The 23,413-nt window shown below is 39.8% G+C and overlaps 1 protein-coding gene and 1 long non-coding RNA gene across 2 annotated transcripts in view; one reads left to right on the top strand and one right to left on the bottom strand.

Annotated features, from left to right (window-relative positions):
- Positions 1–23,413, top strand: part of LOC107195323 — a 435,673-nt gene that overhangs the window by 13,487 nt on the left and 398,773 nt on the right. The window contains exon 2 of the long non-coding RNA XR_003044793.1: positions 7,262–7,367. This is a non-coding gene — a long non-coding RNA (uncharacterized LOC107195323). The remainder of the gene's footprint in view (positions 1–7,261; positions 7,368–23,413) is intronic.
- Positions 534–22,565, bottom strand: PTER (phosphotriesterase related). The gene is made up of 4 exons (XM_006906983.2): positions 22,117–22,565; positions 20,765–21,030; positions 6,840–6,980; positions 534–1,348 (listed from the first exon to the last, which is right to left on the bottom strand). The coding sequence occupies exons 1-4, from the start codon at positions 22,546–22,548 to the stop codon at positions 1,138–1,140; spliced, it is 1,050 nt and encodes a 349-aa protein (XP_006907045.1). The 5' UTR covers positions 22,549–22,565; the 3' UTR covers positions 534–1,137.

The following is a 23,413-nucleotide window of genomic DNA, read 5'->3' as shown; positions in this document are numbered from 1 at the left end:
GTTTTTTGTTTGTTTGTTTGTTTGTTTTTAGGTAGCAGATAGCATAGTGAAGATGCAACCAAAAGATTAACTTATAAACAGCAGTGCACATCAACTAAGAGTTTTAACTAAGAGTTTTTAAAAAAGCCTTTATTTACACAAAACATCAGGGCTGGGTACCTTTTAAAGAGTAGGTTCTAGAATCAGACTGTCATTTCTAATGGATCTGACCTTTCTTCAGATAAATAAGCATTATTTTCTCTGTTTAGGCCCAAGGAGAAACAAATGAAAGGTAAAGGAAATAAAGAGAATATATATAAGGCAAACATTTCTCTCTCTCTTTTTTTTTTTTTTTGCATTATACATTATTAATTAAATTGTGGCCTTTGTTATTATAAATGTAATGATTCATTAAACTATATTATGTAATATATTTTGACTTTTTATGATTGAATTTTTATAATTCAGTACTATGTTATGTGTTTGTGTCCCCGTATGTAAATTTTTCAAAGCACAACAAAATTTTTAGCAAAAATGGATACCAGAACACCACAGGCAACACTGAGGATTTATTATAATTATGTACAGACAGGTGGACAGCATATAATTATCTTTCCACAATAGTTTTACCATTGTTGAATTGGTATTTGTCTTAACAGTATTCGTTGAAAAGAAATCTCAGAATTTAACTTCCCTTGCTGCAGAAGCTGTTTTATTTTAAAGTGCCATATTATTCATTAAGCATTAATTAAAGAACAGCAGGATAATTAGTAGGATCATCAATACTACAAGAAACATTAGATTGCTCCAGAAGGGGGTAATTTAACTAGAAACACTTTAAATTTTCACAAGTAGTACAGCTGATAGATTAAGAAAACAAAACAAAACAAAACTCTACCAAGAGGATATAGACTGTAAATCATGGTTTGGAAATAGGTATTTTGTGTATTTATTTTGTTAAGGCAGTGGGCTGAGTGAGGCCCCTTGCAGGTTCAGATGTAATAGCCAGTTTCTGAGAAGGGAAAACTCTTCTAATTCCCATAAAATGCAAATGATCTGTCATTAGCCCTATGTAGGTCTGATTGATAACTCACTGGGTTCGAAACCACCGGATGATCTCTGTAAGCTTTATGCTCAAGGTGTGAATTCCTAACCATCCTATTTGAAAGTCAGCCATTGCTTAGGGTTCTCTATCAGTATCTTATCAAGCGCATTCTCAGTTATACCTCTGAGCAACATTTTAGGGACAACGTTGGTGAGTATGTGAGAATAGCCGTGACCTCCGTATTTCATCAGCCGGTGCTTCGTGTGTATGTCGTGTGCCATCAGAATTCGATCTTCATAGCCCTCATCCACCAGAAGACGCACCCTGTGGAAAAATGTTAACTCATTATATGGCATGCGTCTCACATTTACAATTTTCAGGGTGCTTTAAACTTTTCCCTCATAAATCTGATGTGCTTGTCGTAAAGATACCGCCTTCCACTGTGGCACAGGGACTGGGGGACCCTTAATAAATATTGTGTGGTGATGAGAAAGATATTGCTTCATTGTAGTAGGAACATGATCCTTATTCCGTGCACACAGAAATGTCTAGCCTGTGATATTTATGACAATGCCTGGCAACGCTGGATGAAAGATAGCTTCTAATAGGAGGTGCCAGTTCGAATGAATGGCCACTTTAGCATTTCACTAAATAACTTTGTTCTGCCTCTGTAGCCAGCTCTGTACTCTGAAATGCCTCACCTAGTAGGCCTACTTTTCAGATCTCATTTTCTCTCCTTTTCTAGCAAATAACATCAATGACTCTTCGTGATTAAAATAGGGAAACAAAAGGAATCTTCGTACGAGTAAATCATTCTGAGAGTAAAATCAGTTGGTTTGACAGTGACGGGCATATGATAAGCAATATAGTCATTTTAAAAGGTCAGCAATGGTTCTTCTGTATTCTGAGCATTTGTCCCTTTGAAGTTTATGGGAATTTCAACTTACTCTTAAATGCACTGGGTTAAATTGACCAATAAAAATTTACCTTCCTTCCATTTCAACAAGATTGCTATAAATAATGAGCCGTTCCTTTAAATTTATAGTCAGTCGGCTAAAGAAGGGCTTCACCGTGGTCTAAACATCTAATCCTCTTTGCTTTGTTAAATGCCGTAATCTGTCGTGAGTCACCTCCGGACAGCCACCATCTGTATGTGTCTGGGCTCTGGGCAGTGTCCGTGTTGACTTCCATGGGTCTCCGATGGCAGGAGGCAACTCTTGGAGACATTGGCTCTCCACCGGCATCTGTTACAAGGTCTCGTTAGTCTCTAGATTCCCAAGTGCATCTGAGTGTCATTTTCGTTCCGATAGCATTTCTTGGCAGTCTAGTGCATGAGTCATCTAATAACTACTAGAGTGAGCAAAATGTGGGCCGCTACTCGAAAGACTCCAGCACAAAGCCCCACCCTCTGGGAACATACATTTTAAAATAAATTATAATCAAAGATTAGATCTTGTGTTTGCCGCTCAAAGAGATACAAGTGTGAAAGAAAAAGAGCCAAACTGGGCATTTTTCTAGATTCCTACATTCATGTCACGTGTACCCCATGCGTGTCCTATGAGTACGTGGAGGGCTACTTGGGCCACCATGGTTCTTTGCCTCTTTAAAATTTGTGTAATGTCTGAAAGTTCTGATCTTCAGTTACTTTTGGAGCAAACCCTCTTCAAGGGAATGGTCTAAGAGAGTTCTGTGATGATTAATGAAGGAGAGAAAGATTTGACAGAATGCAGACGTGACGCTGAAACAGTGTGACAAACCTCGATCCATAACCAAAAAAGAGTATCGTATTACAGGAAATTATAGAGTATACATTCCCCCTTATATCTTCTGAGCATTTCCCCAAGTTTTTGTCTCTTTGAGAAAAAAAAAATGATATCTTATTACTACAGAGGCATATCTTATGGATAAACAAATTCCTGTAGGAGGCCTCGGGTCAGACCCCAAAGTTACTGAATTGTGAAATAAGTATTAAGGAAAGAATATAATGGGTAAGACACTCATTTGAAAATGGGAATCCTTAGAACTTATTAAGTCAAGCATCTGGAGATTAGTTATCTTAGGAGAAAGATAATGTTATGGCTCTGGAAACGTAATTATATCCTGACTATCAAGAAAACTGCCCGGTCACTCCTAAAATGAGATCATCTCTCTCGCTGGGCCATTTTATGAGAGAACAGTAGTTCCAGAGATGCCGCCATAAGGGAGGAACCACTACAGATGAGAAGACAAAAAATCACAGTAATTATAGAAATACAAATGAGTTAGTGTTTTGCAAACAAATATTAGAGAGAGACTACAAAGTGTGAAAAGGCAGAGATATAATAAGATTTGAGAAATGGAGCATAAGATTGAAAACAGGTGTTAGACACAGATTTCTGGTGCTGAAAACCAGAGGTAGGCAGAAGCGTGCTTCTCTGTTCTTACACTTCAAGCTTTAAGACGACTAGAGCTCAGGGAAGGACTGTCAGTGAGTGATGGAAAGGCAAGCGCCCAAGAGATGGGGAACAAGGGTCCTGGGTCACACACAGCCCAAAATGTCATTGAGTAATTACTGGGAGCTGTACTCCAGTCAAGCGACCTAACTCATGGTTTTAATTTAAGGAAGATTAAGGATATGTACATACACGTACACATAAACATACGTAAACACGCATATATTAAATATAACTTTTGATGTATTTCTCTACATCTGGAACGCTTACATGTGGCACGGTGAAAGCTGACCTTATTAAGTTCTTATTCTTGAATTAATAACCGAAAGGAGCTGAGAAGGAATACTGGGGTGGCTGTTGGCCATCCATCCCCCAATATCTCCTTCATAGAGTCCCCCTCTGCGGATCCCTCCTCTCTTATCCCAGAAGGTCTGGGAGCCTCATGGTAGGCACAGCGATGCAAAAGACACACCTCACAGCTACAAAGGGAGCGGGTCCTGGCGGCTGACGTCTTATTTCCAAGATATAGTGTAACACACGTGTGGAGGATATTCATCAGGAAATCACGGTTTTGAGATCATGAAAGATAATAAAAAGCTACCATACCACTCCATTTGAAATTCCAGACAGTATTCACCTCTGAGTATGGCATAAGCCAGTAGGGCCCTTGGGACACCGATTTGCCTGTATTGAATGATGCTCCTGGACAATAAATTGAAATCATAAAACAAACAATAAATCTGTTTATCAGATAATCTGAGTAGTTAAAAAAAAAAAAAAAAAAAAAAGGAAGGAGAAAGAAAGACCTAGCTTCATTGGTCAGGACCGTCGAAGCAGTTTGCTTATGTAGAGCCGAGCGTCTCCAACTTTATGTAACTAGTATAACACTGATCACTAGCTGTCTCTAATGACACTAAACTTGAAGCGTGTTTTACTGTGAATGAGGTCATCAGGGAGGAAGGCCAGTACACAGGGACAGCACAAGACATACAGACATGACGGCCGACGGCCCAGGTGGCCACTGGCTCAAGATCTTCCCCTCAGCCCCAGCGTGCACATGTCCAGCTATCGCTACTTGAGCCTCAGAGTTTCTGGACATCGCTTCTCTCCCCCAGTTTTGTTTATTCCTATTTCAACCAGTTTTCCACACTTGTAACCCTATTCCGGTCCTTGTCATCTTGGAGAACTAACTACTTCCTCTCTGAGTTCTGAGTCTCCACGTTCCTACTCTGACCACCAGTAACGTCTTTCTCCTCATTCACTCACCCTCTTCTACTGTCTGTGTCTACCCGCTTCATCAAAGCTTCTGGTTGTTCGGTCCTGCTGCAGATCTTCCCGCTGCTCTCTGTGCTTTCTTCCCTGCGGCTCCTCATGACCCCCATCTCAGCCCTTCCCTTGTCCCCTTGGCGAGCAACCTTATTTTTTCAGACAGAATCCCAACCTCTGATCTCTGCAACTATTATTCACTTTTTTTTTATTTTTTATTTTTTTTGATTCTACTCACAAAGCTTCTTTGGTCCAAATACCAAGATACAATACATTTTTGGGAAAATAATCAGCAAATCGTGTGCATTGGTGCCAGTATGCAGTCATTCAGTCATGATCTCCAGCCTCTACTGGGTGTTACACACAAAATGTCATCTCTCTCTCATTCACTCAGCATCCATTCCCAGCCTACATCCTCCTGTGCAAGGTCCGGCCCTGGATCCACTCCTTCTTTCTCAGGGGATAACTGTGCCTACTTCATGGTGCTCTAGAGAACATACAGGGCCACATGTTCTCAGTTTCCTGTCTCTTCTCCCACTAAGACGTCTATCTGCGTTCACCCCTTTACTTGCCTCGTCTCCTCTCATTTCAGTGGATAACGTGTACCTTCTTTCAACTAACTTTCCCTTTGCCTCCTAGATTCCATCTGTCTGTTTAGGAGCCTTGCTTTGTATCTTTTATCCAGACTTTTTTTAAAGTTAACATTGATTGACCACTTCCATATTCTGCACCAGCCACTCAGCTGAAAACGTAGCATGCTGTATTTCGTATAAATTCTGTGACGAGCCTGTGGAATGGGCACTGCCTACTTCCTGGATTCGTCCTCTCTGCCTCCGTCTCTCTGCTCTTGCTCTCAGCCACATACATGTCGCTCAGCTTCTAACAAAACCTTCCCTTGGTCCTGTCTCGTCTTCTGTCTTTAGCCCTACACCCCTGGTTCCCTTCCCTACCAAGCTTCTTGAAAGGCTGACCTCCCCATTCTCTCTCTTCCTCATGAACTTGTTCCTCAGGCCTTTGCTACCAAAACTATACTTTCTGTTCGTGAAATGAGAACCTCCTGGTTGTGAAATCCAGAGGCTCCTTTTCGGTCTTCATCTCACTTGACATCTCTCGCCGATTACGAGGGTCCGAGCCCTTCTGCTTTCTGCACGCTTCTCCACCAGCTTCCTTAACGTACGTCCTGATATTCTTTTCACTCTGCAACTTCTGAATTGTCCTCGAGTGACTATTTCCAAGTCCATCCCTCACATGTGTCTGTTCCCCAGGGCTCTGTCCTCATTCTCTTCTCTGAGTGACCTCATTCATTCCCACGCTTCCAGCTATCACATACACACCAACGGTGTCTAGACTTATGTCTCTGTCCAAGTCTCTGCTCTGAGCTTCACACTCATCCAAGGGTCCCACTGGATAGCAACACTTGGATATCCCAAACTCGTCATCCTCGCCATTCTCAAACTTATTTCTCCTCCGAAGTTCCCTAACATGGTGCACTCGCTGTTCATGTCACCAGCCAAGTAACCAATCATATAACCAAGACAAACTAGGTCTCCATCCATCTCTGACTCCCCCAATTTCCCGCTCGGTCGCAGAGAGTGACTTGTATGTTTGCTTTCACTACATACCAGACAGTTTTGAAAGGTTAGATTTCATATGTTTGGTCTTTAAGACATTATACTTATAGCATTTAAGTTGCCATCAACTCTTTAGTGAATATTTTTAATAAAACCCTTCAAAAATTCATTGTATGAAGTTATGACTTTAGCGTGGTCAACCTGGAGAAGAAACATCGTACTTTATTAGAGAGAAGAGGAGGAAAATGTCTTTTGTTCTCTTATTCTGTGGCAGGGGTTGACTGTTATCTGTGTTTCTTGTCAGCTGCCCATCAGCACTGAACTTCTAAGGCTCTGCTAAGCCTTTGCCTACTTCAGATGACTCATTTTCTTCTTGAAATAATATATAGAGATTTTCTCCCTGAAACAGCACTAATATATTTTTCTCTACAAGTCTCTGGTTCTGTCTGCTTTACTGTTTTCAGAGTCTTTGCTAATACTCACCCAGATATGAAAATCAAATGGGCTCGCAAAAGGAAACACTGTGAGAGATTTAATCATATTTACCTTCTAATTCTTTTATTATCATCAGGCATGTCAATATCTGGGTTGAATTGGTAATGAAGGAGTTCGGTACCAAAGAGATCATATTCCAAGTAACAGCCAAGTTGAGCAAACTCCAGTAGTTCCTTCTTATCATGTATAGTCCTAGAGACAATAAGACAGACATATTGTTATTACTGAGAGCCTGTTTTCCACATACACGGATTAAAAGTTTTAAGCATATTATGTACCGAAACATAACTTTTGCGACAACTTTTGAATCGGCTCAGACGATGTGACTATAAAATAGTAGATCCACTTTGTCACCAGAAATAAAAGAATTTACCCATCCAAAAGGGAATTTTTCCCTTCTAAAGTATTCAGAAACTATAGACATTTTAATTATGCTACCATTATTCAAAAATACCTTTGTAATTCTCCTACAGAATTGTCTTCAGGATATGGTTCGTAAACATTTGAAAATCCTTAGCGGGACTGCCGTGAGCTGTGGAAAATGGCAAAGGAAATTTGGCATTGGGCGTGGTGAATGAGGTGAGTGATACCTGGGTAAAACCTGAAGCTAAGGTAAGGTAAGAGGGTCACTTTCTTGTGATGATCATGATGTGGTTCTAAAATTAACTTCAAAGCCTAAGTAGCTATCGTCGCAACTTTTATAAAAGAGGCCATACTCCTACAGATATTTATGTTCTGGTGTGCTTATTTTTAATTTATTTATGATGACTTTTGTGGATATCTTCTTGTCTCAATAGCAACTGCTATAAGAATATCAGTATGTTATGATGTAAGACTGTGTAAATGAATGGGAATGGAGAGAAACGTAAATAAGCGCAGTAAACAAACAGAGGAGTAGAGTCTGGAGCAAGAGTAGGTGACCTCAGGAAACTTAGATTATAACAAGTAAAAAAGGGATGAATTAAGTTAGCCCCCCAAAAACCATGGTAGAAATTCAAACACATAGAGAAAGAAGAACGAAAGAAAAAAAGCATTCTACCAAAAGACAATAAATATGGGAAAATGAGATGGAAAAATGCACCCCATTAGACATTGTGTAAAGGGAATTAAGGACCTGGATAAAGGGAGTGATTGTTTGGGATCCCAGACTGGCCTAGAAGAAGAGTTGGAATGTGAGACAGTCATTGTCTTATTTGGCTTTAATCTACTCCAATATACTATGACTTTGGCAACTCCATGATGCAAGGATTAAAGCACTTTTATAGGTCTATACGTCTGCTTCTGAGAGGTCAGAAGTGTTTTCACAGCCTTTCTTCCAAACTGTAGGAGAACCAATTAAACCTCCGAGTGTCATGAGCACGAGAGGTCTCTGCTGTCCTGAGATGCTTTCTGGGAGTTCATTATTGACTTTCACTCAGAGCAATCACGGTGTACCTGGCTCCTTTTTATCCTGTTCGCCAATTCAGCATAACTTAGGGTTCACAATGTTGTTTTAGGCAAGGAAGCTAAAATCTTTGTACTATGAAATGTACATTAGTTCTGTGCTGCCTTCTATTAATAACTATTCCTTTTCCATCTTCTTACCATGGAGACCATCTTTTGCTTCCAAAATCACTAGGCGTTAAAGAGTATGTGTTTTTCCGTAGTAAACATATTCTGTTTCCCCCAATGAACCAGGCTTAAAAACAAAATATACAAGTAAAATAGCATAATGGGGAAGAGATAAGTTTTGTGTTTTTCCTTTTGAATCAATTTGTTCAGTTTGTTCATTACTAATAGAAGCAAGGCCCTGTGGTTGGGGAGAGTCAGGGAAAATGGAGGTGCCAGTAACAGGTTGGACCAGACACTTCTTTCTGCTCCTAATGTCTGTTTCCTTCTTTGGGTCTGATGCCTTGAGACTACGTTTTCTAAATTTTAAGTGATCTATTGAGGAATATGTTCAATAAAAGTTCCACAGTAAATGAAAAACCATAGGAAAACCTTTAATCTTAGATCCAATTGAAAACAATGAGTGAAGTTGCTCACCATCGTCATCATAATCATGGTTAAAAAATTACGCAAACTTCCTGAGTTTCTGACGTGCATTATATTTATTATCTCACTTAATGTTCCACAGTCCCATCGGGTAGCACTTTTACAGATGGGAAAATTGGGACTTGAGAGATTAGATACTCAAGGTGATATGCTGAAGTAAAAATTCATTTCAAGGCTAGAATCTACTCTTTTAACTGTCATACCATATGACCTCGCCTGTCGCTAAATATTTTGTACTCAAATGACATTTTCCGAAATTGCATGGACTATTTGTACACATCAGATTTAAAAAAAAAATTTATTTTGAAATTTAATTCCCTCCCCATAGTACCCTAACTTAACACTTGAAAAATGGAGACTTTACCATCAAAGGGGGTGAGAAACCCCCAAAGTAAGAAGGGATTACTTTGTGGAGATCTTGCTACTTCAAGAGTAAGTACATGTAATAGAGAAGATTTGACCATTATAATTTGAATGATGTGGTCACAGGAAGAGAAGGGACTATACTAATCATGACCGTTGCTCACGTCCTGATTAGGAGCTCGACACTGCTCTAAGCCTCATTCAAATCGATGGGCATGTGTTAAGGGTCTTCTACCATCAGACCAGACCTCTCTCCTGAAGCCCAGACCCATGTGTCTCATTGCCTGCTTGTCACCTCCACTTGGCTATCTGACAGACAGCTCGAGTTAAACACTTCTCTAACCAAGCCCCTCATCGGCCACCCTAAACCACCTGCTTCAACACCCTTCACCATCTCAACTGATAGCTTTTCCATCCATCCAGTTGCTCAGGCCAAAACCCTGTAATCATCCCTGACTGCTTGCTTTCTTTCATACTCCATATCGGGATAGACTCTGTGCCTGACTTTCAAAATATGACCAGAATCCAGACAGGTCACCACCTCCCTGCAACCTTCCTGGTCCAAATGACCACCATCTCTTGCAAGATCCCTGTAATAGATTCCCCGCTGCTTCCCTGGCTTCTACCTTTGTTCTGCTACAGTCTATTCCAATGTAGCAACCAAAGTCTATCTTCATGTTTAAGTCATATCAGGTCCCTCCTCTGCTTGGAACCGACCAATGGCTTCCCATTTTCCTCAGAGAAAACGTCAAGGCCTTATGGTGGCCTGCGAGGCCCTGCATGATCTCTTAGGATGTGGTCTTACACAGCCTCATCCAAGAGAGGCAGGGGGAGTGTAGGAATCCACATCTCTAGATCTCAATTATATATAAATGCGACCTATCTTATCAATGTTATCTGAAAGATATCTCCATAGGTAGAGAGACCTTTCTAGAGGAAGACTAACATGCTCCATAATATTCATTAACATATGTAAGTTTTGGCAGTAACCCCCGGGAATTCTTATCCTGTAGAACAGCAATATAGAAAAGAGTGTGACTCTGGGGGAAATGGTCCCTCTGTAAAACACAAAATTTTTGTAGCCACATGTAGGGGAGATTTCTTTAGAAGAGAAGCAACTACACCGATATTTTGGATATTCTAGAAAATTCAGTTAAAAAAAGAAGCAGACAAATTTTTTGTAATTAAAAATCCAGGATGTATAAATATATATACGCCTATCATAGATAAAGGTATAGATAACTATATTATTTTTTACTGACGTTTAGTGATATGACACCCTCTGGATAACTGAATATTAGTGTGTAGGAAATTAAGAAATGAATTCACTGAAATCTCTTTACTAAAGTGCAAAATCCATGTGGAGAAAATAGTGTCAGTGATCACGCATATTTTTCATAGGTCCTGAAAAACATAGAATTTGGCATTAGATGTTCACGAGAGGTAGGATGGGAAAAGTAGGTGAAGCAAGAATAATAAACACTTGATCATCATCAGGTATTTAAAGTAGCCCTATCTCATTTAATCCTCACAAACACCATATGAGCTAGCTATGATCGTTCCCATTTTATAGATGAGGAGACTAAGTCTCAGAAAAGATGAGTAACTCAAGTTCCAAAATGAGGAGGTATGAATAAATCCAGACTGTGTTTGTCTTCAGAAGCCATGCTGCCCCTTCTGTAATGGGGGCACCCCCCACCCCCAGCAGCTCCCTTTCTTCTCACCAGCACTTACCTATAGAGAAATCCACCCTGCTACAGACATCCTAGGGTACCCTGCACTGCGAATGTCTAACAAGGTGACTTAACCACATGAAACTGACATTCAGTTGGATGATTTCCAGGCACTGTCAAGGTGCTATTGAGATTGCATTTATGCAAGTGACTTTTTTCCCCTTGGAGGAAGGATTGACCCTAGATGTCACCATGGTACCATGGGAAAAGGTCCTGCACTTGGCGTCTTTGAGATCAGGATTAAGCAGGGATCAGTGATCTCACAGCACTTCTCAAACAAGTGGAGGTGTCAGCCTCGGCTGGTGCTACTCATTCCACATTCTCTATCCGTCATAATGATATCTGTTCTTATTCTGGTCTTCCCCAGCTTTTAAGGTAAGTACTTTTCACCTCTTGCCCTAACCAGTCATCGAGGTGATTGTGAGATGCAGAAGAGCTACTGCATTTCTCACTGGAGAAACTTCCTTCTTCAAGGTGGGTGAAGTGGTTGTAATGTCATTTTTAAAATATCACGGATTTCCCAAGATGAAGATGAGATTTTAGTAACAAGTATTTGTTCTCGTCATTCGTTTTATATTATTTCTTCTTTTGCATGTTTTGCACTTTTGCTCCTCAAGTAATAAGCAAATTTCTATATATAAAGAACAGGTATAAATTTATGACAACTCTATTGACATCAGCTAAGAAAATAGTGTCTAAAGTGATTTGGCTATCTTCATTTTTAGAATATGGTTATCATTTACTAGTGTGTTAAGGCTGGCACTATAGCAGGACCGTTGATTCTCTTTTTCATACTTCTTTCTATTCTAGATCTTATCCAGGTGCTGAGGGGGTTAGTTTAATGTCAGAAATGCACTCTGAATGGGAACTAGGAGGTCTGTGTGAAGTGATAATTTAGACAAGGGTTTGTGGGCTATCTAGGTAGAAAGAACTCAGGAGCAGAGGAGAGGATGGGATTTGTGGGTGTGATCAAGATGATAGCATACTTTACATTTGTCTTGGGCTTTGCAGTTTCAAATAACTCTCAAATACATTATTTCATTTCATATATTCAAGCACACTTTCATGAATTAATATAGCAAACATTTACAGTCTCATACTATCACCTACCGTATGCGTGCTTCTGTGCTGGGAATACAGTTATGAATTAGAAATTTAAGCTGGTATCTTAAGGAACTTAAAGTCTAGAGAAGGAGATAGATATTTAAACCAATAATTACAAATAAATGTGAAAGTTTTTTGTAGTGCAAATAAATACAAAGTATTATGAAAGAATAACGAAAGGAGTGACTCATTTGAGTTGAGTCGTGAAGAAAACTGTTCAGATAATTGTTGGTTGGGTGAGGGTATTGGGTGACGGATGGAAGATACAAGAGATCACTTGTTGAGAGGCAAAAAAAAAAAAAAAGAGCTTGTTGTTCCTGAGGATGAGGCTATAATTATGAGAACTAAAGTTCACGAGGGAAGAAACATCCACCCACCCACCCATCCTGCATCCATCTCTATCCATCCATCCAGTCGTCCGTCCATCCGACCATCCATCCATCCATCCGTCCGTCCATCCGTCCGTCCGTCCATCCATCCATCCATCCATCCATCCATCCATCCATCCATCCATCCATCCATCCATCCATTTATCCACCCACTCACCCATTCATCCATCCAATAAGACATTGTTTATCATCTACTTACTCTGAGATATAACCTAAGAAAACAAAGACAAAAATCACACAGTCCTATCCTTCAAGAAGTTCAATGTCTATTAGGGAAAAGAAACATGGTAACAATCGCTTTACAGATTTTACTGTGTGTAAGAATTAAAGTACTACTAGGAATTGGGCTGGCACGAAAAAAAAGGAGATAGCAAACATTGCTTGGCTCATTCAGGAAAAGCTTTGTACAGAAGAAAACCTCCGATGAGCTGCATTTTGAAGAAAGACTCTGTCAGGTAGATAAAGGAGGATGGGGTATCACAGCCGAGGGACCAGCTTGTGTGAGAAGCATGTAAGAACAGTCAGCCCAGGCACTCAAAGTCATGGTCAGTGTGGCTTCAGCCCACATTTCGTGTGTGTATTATTAGAACAGTGGGAGATGAGTTGGAGGGATGGGTGGGGACCAGATGACCAAGACATTTGGATTTGGTGCTGAACATGACAGGGAACCATCAAAGAGTTGGAGGAATATAGTCGGATTTGCATTTGGAAAGATGCTAGTCTTGGCAATGTGGAGGTGAGATCAGGGAGCAAGGCTAAGGGAGTGACTCTTGTTTGGGGACTATTACAATAGTTCAGGTGACTGATAAGGGCCTGAATTAAGTTCACAACAGAGGGATGGGTAGGAGGGGTTATATACCGAGATCTCAGTGAAGTAGACGGGTCTTATCGCGTGGGGAGCAGGGGAGGGAGGACTCTAAGCTAACATCCGGGTGTATAATGCTGTCATTGACCAGAATAGGGCAAGCAGGCAGAGTAAGCAGTGAGGCACTATCCCCATCCTGAGAGGGCCGGAAGAGGAGAATCTAGGGCCCATCTTGGGCAGTTGATTAGATACTGGTGTCATTTAATGATACGAAGAACATGGAAGGAGCAGGTTCTGAAACTCATAATGAACTGGCGCAACAGTTATGCCGCATAGTAACGTACTGCATAAAGGAAGAAACTAAAGCTTGGATCTTTTAAGTGATCAAGGACCCAGCTGTTCCTACTCCTAGTCTCGTGCACTTTCCAATATGTGCGCTGTGACTTTGCTGTACTTCATCAGCCATCTCCACCCGTGATGTCCTGGGCCCAGCGGGTGAGCACTATGTGGGCGCTCTTATTTGAGACCAGACTAGCTCAGGGCCTGAAACATGCAGAAGCACAGAATACATTCAAGGCTAAAACTTACGAACTTGACAAAATGATTTTTTTAATTGACATCCAAATACAATAATAAATATATAACTGATTTAGTCAAAGCAATGTTGAACTACAGTGACTTATCATTATAAAAAATTATTTACACTGCCAAGTTTCTCCATGTAACACCAATGGGTATTTGTACAGATAGTATTATGTGAGTCTTTATTATTTTACGGGAGTTTTTCAACAACAACCTAGAAGATTTCTTAAACTCACCTAGAACTATTGATGCAATAACCTAAAATGAATTTTAAAATATCTATAATGTAATGCTTAAAAGAAATTAATATATAAATTACTATAATCTAATAAATGTTAACATTATTCTAAAACACTATTCATGTGTATTATACTAATTGCAGTTCTACCTTAATTATAAAGTCTGAAAAATTAATTGAAAAATTTTAATGAATTTATTTTAATGTCAAAATGGAAACTACTAAATAGAATGATGTAATTTTTTAATGTGTGGCCAAAACATTGTTCTCTGGTTAGAAAGTAAATTTGTTACTTCAATGAAATATTTACCAGAAACTTTGGTTTCGCACAAACACGAACCCAGCAATTAGAATGGTACCTTCACATTAATACATGTCATTTAGGTAGGCATTTTAAAGATTCGTTTATCTTTTTTATAGCCTTCGTTTTGTGTTAAGGGATTACTTTTATGGAACAGTCTTTTCAATGTTAGAGAAGAATTGAGAATCTCTGAAAAGCAATAGAAAAATAATTTAGATTGCCAGGTATCTATTCTGTTCCCTATGATCTGTATTTGAGCAAGCGTCTTCCCTCCACTTTGTTCAGTTCTGTGACTGCTTCTGGGCCCATGCCATACAGAGATGTTTAATGACATCATAGGAAGGAATGATGTCACACTTTCAATATTATGACTTAAGTGTAGGCTTAAGCAAAAGGAACAGATGGCTGCAAGAGAGCAAAACCCTTGTTTAAATTAGACCAAAGCCAGAAGTTGGCTCTGAATGGCGGAATATAATTAAAACGTTATTTTAAAATACCTTTTGCGGTTTATACACCTTAGGAAGGGCTTTTTATCATATGAACTTTCCAGCTGCCACATCGCACAAAAGACGCTGCGTTGTTCGTGTAAGGCGATACACAGTTCAAGGAGCGACGGTATTGAGGAGAGTGAAGATAAATCTCCTCGACATGGCAATCCTATTTGTTAAAATGTCACATTTCATGGGAATGGTGTCAGAGTCATGAAAAATTGCTTTAGAAGAAAAAAAATTGCTAGCGGAAGGTTTTGGTGGGTATAATGTACTTAAGAGAATGCATGCCCACTGCCTGCACTGGCCCTGACGCTGGGCGGGTCTGCCCTGGTGTCTCTGTTAAAGAATGCAATTTCGGATAGTCAGCAAATATCAATTAGCAGCACAATTTAATTACATTCCAGTTGGCACTTTTCTATATATTACAAAGCTTCGCAACATTTTAATTTATCAAACATTTGTCTGGATTTTCTTTTTAAACAGTCCTTCCTATGAAAGAAAATCCACGTTAAACAATAATGGGAGAAATCTGCATAACACCTAAAGAGTTAAAAATAATTTTTCTTAACCCCTTTTGACAGCTGGGCAAAGGACTCAAGGTCATGCAAGGTCACGCAGCAAGTAAGTGCTAGTGTCGGGACTAGAATGAGGCACCGTGACTCCAGCACTCCTCAGTTCTCTGTTTTCCCACGCAGGTGTAGACTGGATGTCACGTTAATGAAAGCATAGCTGCTGCAATTGTCACCACACAGTTTCAACCTGAAATGTATTCAAGGTTTGGGTTTCTATGTCAGCTGAGTACTCTCTACAAGGCAATGTAGATTTTTATGTAAAATTTAGCCACAGTCATACCTACGTATATACACAGTAGCCGCAATGGCATTTAAAGGCATCCAAATTTTTTAAATATTTTCCTGTCGTCTGCCATAGTGATAACAGAAGAATGGTCAGTGGACATTAGTAAATGGGAAAAAAGGAAGTGGTATTAGTTCATATTTTCTTTGAAAAATGTTCACTTGCTTGCCAAGCCCCTGCTTTGTTGCCTGTGTTAATTTCTTCATTTGTCATTCCGTGGTTGGAACTAAGCCACTATGACTAGATAAGTTGCCTTTACTATCCATACTCCACACAGTGCATGTACCATACAATATACACTCAGTTCTTTCACTGCATACTATATATTATGTACGTAATACATACATATACATAATCCCGATAATGAACTTTTAAGAAATACAGCACCATATGCACAGAATTCTAAGTGTTTAAACCATTTCATGTGGCTAACATTCCAGTTGTTCTTTTTAAAAGTGCTCCTATTTAAATAGATAAAGATATTTTGCTAAATTTAAGTTTGCCAAACATTTGCCTGGAATTGTTTTTGAATGCTTTCATATTAATTCACTCATATTCATAGGAATTAAAACCGTTCATTCCTAACAATACTAGATAAGCATTTTCTGGTGGCTTTTCAAAGACAACTTTAAGGTCAAATGTCACCATAACTATTATTAAATAATCATTTGACAGCAAGGAATGGGTCTTGCTCCCTGTTACCTCCCAGTGTCTGGTTTACAGTAATTAGGCACAGAATAAATATATGTGGAAGGAAGGAAGGAAGGGAGGGAGGGAGGAAGGGAGGAAGGAAGGAAGGAAAGAAAGAAAGGAAGGAGGGTGGGAAGGAGGAAGGAAAGGAGGAAGGAACATTCCACTCATTTCATCTAATTAGGAGCATGAAAAAAACAGGGAGGAAGGGAGGAAGGAAGGAAGGAAAGAAAGGAAGGAGGGTGGAAAGGAGGAAGGAAAGGAGGGAGGAACATTCCACTCATTTCGTCTAATTAGAGCATGAAAAAATATATCCAAATTGTACCCTTTTAAGAGTTGGGTGGATTCGGCATGAATAATCAGAGATAAAGAGAAGAAAATGTGTTGTTAGCCCATCATCTGTGTCATCCCTTCCCTCTCTCAAAAACGCTTGGGTCAAATACGTTAACCTTCTATAGGGACCAGTTTTCAAAGAGAGAAGATGTGCTATTTTCCTGCACTTCATTATTATTGTGTGCCTCCTCAAACTTCTCCAAGCCCCGGATTTCCATCAGAGCCCTTTGGTTTGTTAAATGGATAGCCAGATAGAAAAGAAAAAAAATTGAGGCCTCTCTGGTGCTGTCCCGAGCACTCACAATGTAACCGGGAACTAGTACCCAAATACCTTCCGGCCGTGTTGTTTTACCCAGCTGTCCTTGGTAATGAAAGAATTATGTTGTCATCAAAATACCTACAGCTACTCTAAAGCACATTAAGGATAAAATGTCCTTGGAAATGGGTCTCAAAAGACTGTCTGGGGGGGGGTGTCTTCTTCAATCACGTATAGGCCGTATTAGACCGAGGGCAGAGGCAGTGCTGTGATTATATGCCACCTGGAAATGTGGCTAGTTTTAACAGGTAGTAAAATGATAATAAATGATTAAAAAGCATAAAGGCTTTGTGTATTAAAAGCAAAAAGGACACATAAATGCTGGTGTTATTTTCCAATAAATGTTGACTTTGGGTGACTGTAGCTGTCAAGGGCAGCCCCCTACGAGGTCCCCTAGGGTTAAAGTCACAGCAGTCCCTGGGCACTTCCACAGGCCCGTATTTCTTCAAGAGAACAGATGGTTAGAGGAGGGCTGGACACAGAAGCAGATTTATCTTGTCAGGCTGTTATCTCCAGGTAAATGACCTTAAGCAGGTCACAAATGGTCACATGACAGCAATATGGTTCAGAGGTGTCGTAAGGTGATGGCCATTAGTTAACTCTTCCCTCTCAGGGGCCCAGCTAGTCCTTTTGGACAGCTGTAAAGCAGTGTTGTTGTTGCTGTGTGTGTGTGTGTGTGTGTGTGTGTGTGTGTGTGTGTGTTTACTTGCATGTATTTTAAGGTGCCTTATGCATGAATGATGGTGAAGATTTATATACTTTCAAAAACACTTAATTGCTTCATTGCGATTATGGATATCTTGGAATATTTTATTTTGTATTCTCAAGTGATAGAAATCCCACCTTCAAGGGGATACATGAACAGTTTTACAGGCAGTCAGGGCTGAGCGTCAGTTCTGCTAGGAAGCCCGGCATCTAATGGGCTGCAGAGCGTTGTTGACTTGTCACCTTGCAATCACAGCAGCCTGTGGGTTCAAAACCTTCTTCTTTATGCGTGAAAAACATGGTGGGAGAAACAAAATTATTTTCTGGTTCCTTTTTTGTTTTTTGTTTTGTTTTGTTTGGAGGCCTCGTTTTCAGGATGCTTTTCCTTTTGTCCGTCGTCTGTGCACTTTGTTGCATGAAATACATGCCCTTTTGTGATTTGTCCCCATTATAAAAGCTGAAGTCCTTGCCCTTTCAGTACAGATCAGACTGTGTGTGTGCAGCCCAGCAGACCTCAGAGAGCCTGTGAAAGGCTGACCTAGTCAAACCTCAGGCTGGCGACTGTCTTGCTGTGAACAGTCACATCAAAAAGCTAAAGTTGCCTGCATCTGCCTCCACGATTTTTTTTGTTACTTTATTCAGTTTGTTTTTCCAAATGCACTACTTTTTCTAAAGCCATTTTCCCCAGTTGCCTCTCCACTGAAATGTTCATGCTTCTATGTATTTCTTTGCCAGGTACTGGAACCCTGAAATATCCCTATTATAGATACAGAGTGGGTGGCTGTTCCAGAAATGGCCTCAGGATTTTCTAGGATGCTCAGAGTGTGTCTGATGTCAGGTCAACCTGCCCATTCCACCCTGAGCCGTCCTAGAGGGAGGCTTTGACATGGCAGCCAATGAAAATCGGATAATATAGCTTTATTGTTTAAAAGAAAATACATGTGCATATGTGTGTATGTGTGTGTATACATATGTATATTGTACATCTATATGTTGTTTGATTTTATGAGCAAGGAATACACATTTATATTATATTGATTTTAAGAGCAAGGAATAAACATATAATATATATTATATTACATAATATATGTATATGTGTGTGTGCATATATACATATATATATATATAGTTTGTTTTTATGAGCAAAAAAATTCTACTGTGCTGAGAGTTAAGGCTTATTTTACAATTTCCAATGAAAGTGCATTTCCTATTAGAGCAAAGCATAATTTTCTAACTTACCTAAAGGTCTAACTGTAAACAGATAGGGCTAGAAAGATTCTTCTTTAAGAACCGTCATGAGCCAGTTGCAAGCAGTGTAGCAGACTAAACATTCACAGAAAGCTTTTCAAGCATAGTGTATGTAAAATATTGACCATATGAAAGGGGGAAAAAAATCATAGTTTTAAATCCTTGGCTGAGCTGGTGGGAAAGTAAAGGGCTTGCTCGAGATGCAGAAACAACAGGAAAGCAAAGAAAATAAGGAGTAAGGGGAAACTCAGAGCTATTATTTTCCTGTGAGGCGACGCAGCGGGGGCGGGCGGGCGGGCGCATTATGGGTCCAGTAATAGACAGCCAGGGCTGGAATAGGGTGGGAAGAAAACTGGAGACTCAGCCTCCGCAGGCACATAAAGGGGCTACTCCTCTCCGCCAAAGATGACACCCTTGTGGATGAACTAGGTAAAAACTGGCCCACAGAGGGAGTCTTTGGAGATGTTCTGTCTTTTCTCAGTCTCGTCTTTTGGTGAAAGGGAGGCAGGTTGAAAAAAGTCCCCTCTGAGAATCTGTAACCACAGCCTGCACTCACTGAGTTTAGGGACCAGAAGTCATAGCACGTGTGTAGTCCTGAACCCCTTGAGTCAAAAGTTTAGTTTGAAAAGTCACAAAAAGACAATTGCTTCGTCATTCTACTCGTATGAGGTACCTAGAGCTGTCAGATTAATAAAGAGAGACGGTAGAGTGCTGGTCGCCATGGGCCAGGGGTAGGAAGAATGAGAAGGTGTTGTTTAATGGGTATAGAGTTTCAGTTTTGCAAGATGAAACGAGTTCTGGAGACTGGTTGTACAACAATGCGAATATATTTACTTCTGAACTGTACACCTAAAAATGGCTTAGATGGTAAATGTTAAGTGCATTTACCACAATTAATTTTTTTAATTTAGCTTAGAGTAGTGCCAGGTTGGTAGTGCCCCCTAACTGCCTACAAGAAAAAAGCAAAAAAAAAAAAAAAAGAAAAAAAAAATCCCAACCCAGGTCTCATAATGATTTCCAAGGAATCTAAGATCATAATAAAAAAATTTAATTCAAAGAAAGCAGCTCACATTAATGAGAGCCAGAAGAATCAACAAAGTATAAAGTCAGAGTAAAAAGACAATAGAAATTAGATTTCTTAATTATAAGGTAAACATTGTATGCTTAATATTTTTTAACAATCGAACTGAAAACATATTGAAGGAAAAAATTTAATCAAAATTAACCAAGCAGATTTGAAAAGTAACAAATAGAGCTTATAGAAAAAAACTATAGTTCTTAGAATTATAAACCAAATTTATAGGCCAAGCAACAGATTGATTCCATTGGAGAGAGAAGTAGTAAATGGGAAGACAGAATTGAAGAAATTACAGCTCAAAGTTGCAAACAGAAGGAAATATGAAGGAAATGTTAAGATACATGGAGGACAGGTAATCAGATCCTACATATATATCAAATTGGAGTTTATGATGCAAAAATAAAAAAAATACAGATGAAGCAATATTCGAAGAGACAACGGCAGAAGTTTCCGAGAAACAATGAAAGCTACATCATATCCCGGAATCCCAATTTGGAAGTAACTATCACATATTATTAGTCACATCGGTACTGTGTTAATTCCTTAATCAATTTAATCTAAAGGCTAATGTGTAATCTTTACAACATCCTTAGGCTTGTTCATCAAATTAAAAGCAGCCAACATATTTATATAGTCAACTGCGTTGCTGGCCCCTACACATCTCATCCCGAATCGTCGGGTGGATTGCACGAATTTGAACATTCTGCTTACCTATCGATGTGCGACATAACTGTTTTGGAGATGTCTGCACCTGCTTCTTGCAGTACTCGGATGATCTGAACGGGTGCGGCTGCATTCCTTCCAGGGTGAATGATAACAGGACAGCCGAGCTGGGCCTGGGCATGAGCCGTCGCCTGGAGAACCTTCCTTTCACTGTCAGTCAGAGGCCAGGAGCAACCGATTTCTCCAATAACGCCACACTTGATACTGGTCCCATCAGCTCCATGGAGAATTTCATTAACGAGGACGTCAGTCAGCTAAGGAAAGTTGGGAATGAAAGTGTATTATAGACTGTGGAATTTATCAACGTGGAGTTAGCCCGAGGAGCATCTAGAACATAAAAAGACTGCCGCTGAACCTATGTGAACTATATAAAGTAATTATTTAATTCTCCCTTATTTACGCGGTCCTTTATTCTATGCAGTGTCGAAAACTCACAGCATGCAATGCTAATTTTACATTTTTTTTTGGTCATATATATAGTTACGGCTAAGAGTGGCTGGAAAAATGTGCAATCACTGACATCGTGATAGTCTTCAAAACATATAAATGTATAAAAAGGGAAAGACCTGATTAAAAAAATAATGCAGATAAAATTCTGAAACACAAAGTATTTAAAGATGAACTGATTCTGCAGCTTGACACACTCTGCCTATCAAGCAGGCAATGGAAGATGGGTATGAATATAAACATGTATAAACACATATAAACACATCCGTGTGCATATAGAAAGAGAGCACATACACGTGCAAAAGATGCTTGCTGCTTAGTTGTTCTTTTTTGTTCCTGCAAGATTTACTTCCCTGTGCCCATTCTCACTGAAGATATTATGACAAAAATAGGGGACTGGATTTTCTCCCACCCCTCCTGTTTTGTAAAAGGCAAAGGAAACATATTTGCAAATGTGCCAAGTCTCTGCCTGCCAAGTTTCACCCTACAGTGAATTTTTATTGCTGGTTCTTATAAAATCCAGAAAGAAAACTGAGGTTGCATAACTGAAGCTTATCGTGGAAAACGAAGGTTTACAAACAGATTGAGGCCCCGCCACTGAGCACGGACGTGACATATATGAATCCAAGTATTAAGATGTCGAGTTTTGCAGTGACCAGTGCCTCAAGCTCTCCTTCCTTGACACTTTTTCTTTATGAAATGAAATGTTCCTAATTTGGATCTCAGTGGGCAGATGTCTTTGCTAGCTAGCGAATTTTTGTAGTATGCTCAGCTACCTCTGAGCCAGTGACATTGCCAAATGCAGAGGACACGTGGGGATAATGCAACATCTGAAGTTCTGGCTATTTTGAAACGTACACACAAATCCTGTCAAAGATCGTCGGGCGTTTTACCTGCTCCACCGACATGGCTCTGGTCTCAGAAGAGTGAGTTGCATCCACGTAAAACCCAGCTCCAGATATGATGTGAATGCCCGTCTCTTCCGCCAGCCGCTTCAAAGTCTGCACGTCGCGGCTGATCCCAGTGGTCGTGTTCTCCACCAAGGCCCCTCCACCTTTGGCTTTAAAATACAACAGTTCTTCCTTGATGGCTTCCGTCTCCTGATTCAGCTGAAGATTCTCTTTATGGGAGTAAGGGTTTTTCTGAATCCAAAACAAATTTTTCATCATAATAGGCTCCCGAGAGAGAGCTTCATGAGATGGAGGCGGTGGGTGGTAAGAGCAGTTAAAGGTCATTGTCAGATGTTCGTGGGTCAGGGTGCGGCCCAGTTTGTTCGGCTCCACCAGCCCCAAGACAGTCTGGACTTTGCCACTTAAGGGAGACATTTCTGATGGCACCAGAAGATTCTAGTGTTTTCTGGGAGAAAGAAAACAATAATCAGAAAATTTCACACACACATAAATTCTTTCCATAGGGGGGTGGGAGGCTGTGAATGCATGCCTGTGTAAGAAAGAATCAATGGAACTAGAGATACGATCTCACTTATCATTCTGCCAAAGTCAGAGTCTGTCCCTTGTTAATCGTGTAAGTTCACTGCAGCTCTAAGTGACATGCATGGTGTTAAATGTCCCCAACCACTTCCACTGGGACTCCTCTGCCTGATTAAATCCCAGCCTCATCTATTGGAAATATTTCTTGATATTCGGTTCACATTTTTCTTTTGCTTAATTTTATCTCATTAGTCATAGCTATGCTTCCTTGATAATCCAACAATAATCTCTATTAAAAATATTCTGCATGATCAATAACTTATATCAAAACCAGCCATGTATCAGAACTGTTTCATTTATTATTTTTCAGCTAAATTAAATATATTGGGGCTTCTGATGATTCCATTCTTCATTTACCATCCAACTGAACAAACTTTTGAGAAGGTCCACCACATGCCAGAAATTGGCGATAGGAAGAAGAATAAGACAAAATCTCTGACCTTGATGATTTCACAGATTATTCCCCACAGAACAACTTGAGGGAGCACACCTGGTTTTAATAATGAAAAAAAGAAAAGCCAAAAAAAACAAAAAAACAAACCTCTCTATTCTAGATGTTTTATTTTGTCTAGGGCACACTTCAAAAATAAAAGCAAAAATTCTTAGTTATGAAAGCAACTATGATTTATTGAAATTGAATCTTCTATCTCTAAAAATAGTAAATACTTCTCTATTTATCCTCTGTTTACTTTCATTTGTA

The sequence above is a fragment of the Pteropus alecto genome, unplaced genomic scaffold, assembly GCF_000325575.1.
Source record: "Pteropus alecto unplaced genomic scaffold, ASM32557v1 scaffold11, whole genome shotgun sequence".
NCBI lineage: Eukaryota > Metazoa > Chordata > Mammalia > Chiroptera > Pteropodidae > Pteropus > Pteropus alecto.
Note: the sequence above shows the minus strand (reverse complement) of the source record. Positions and strands in the feature narration are given on the sequence as shown.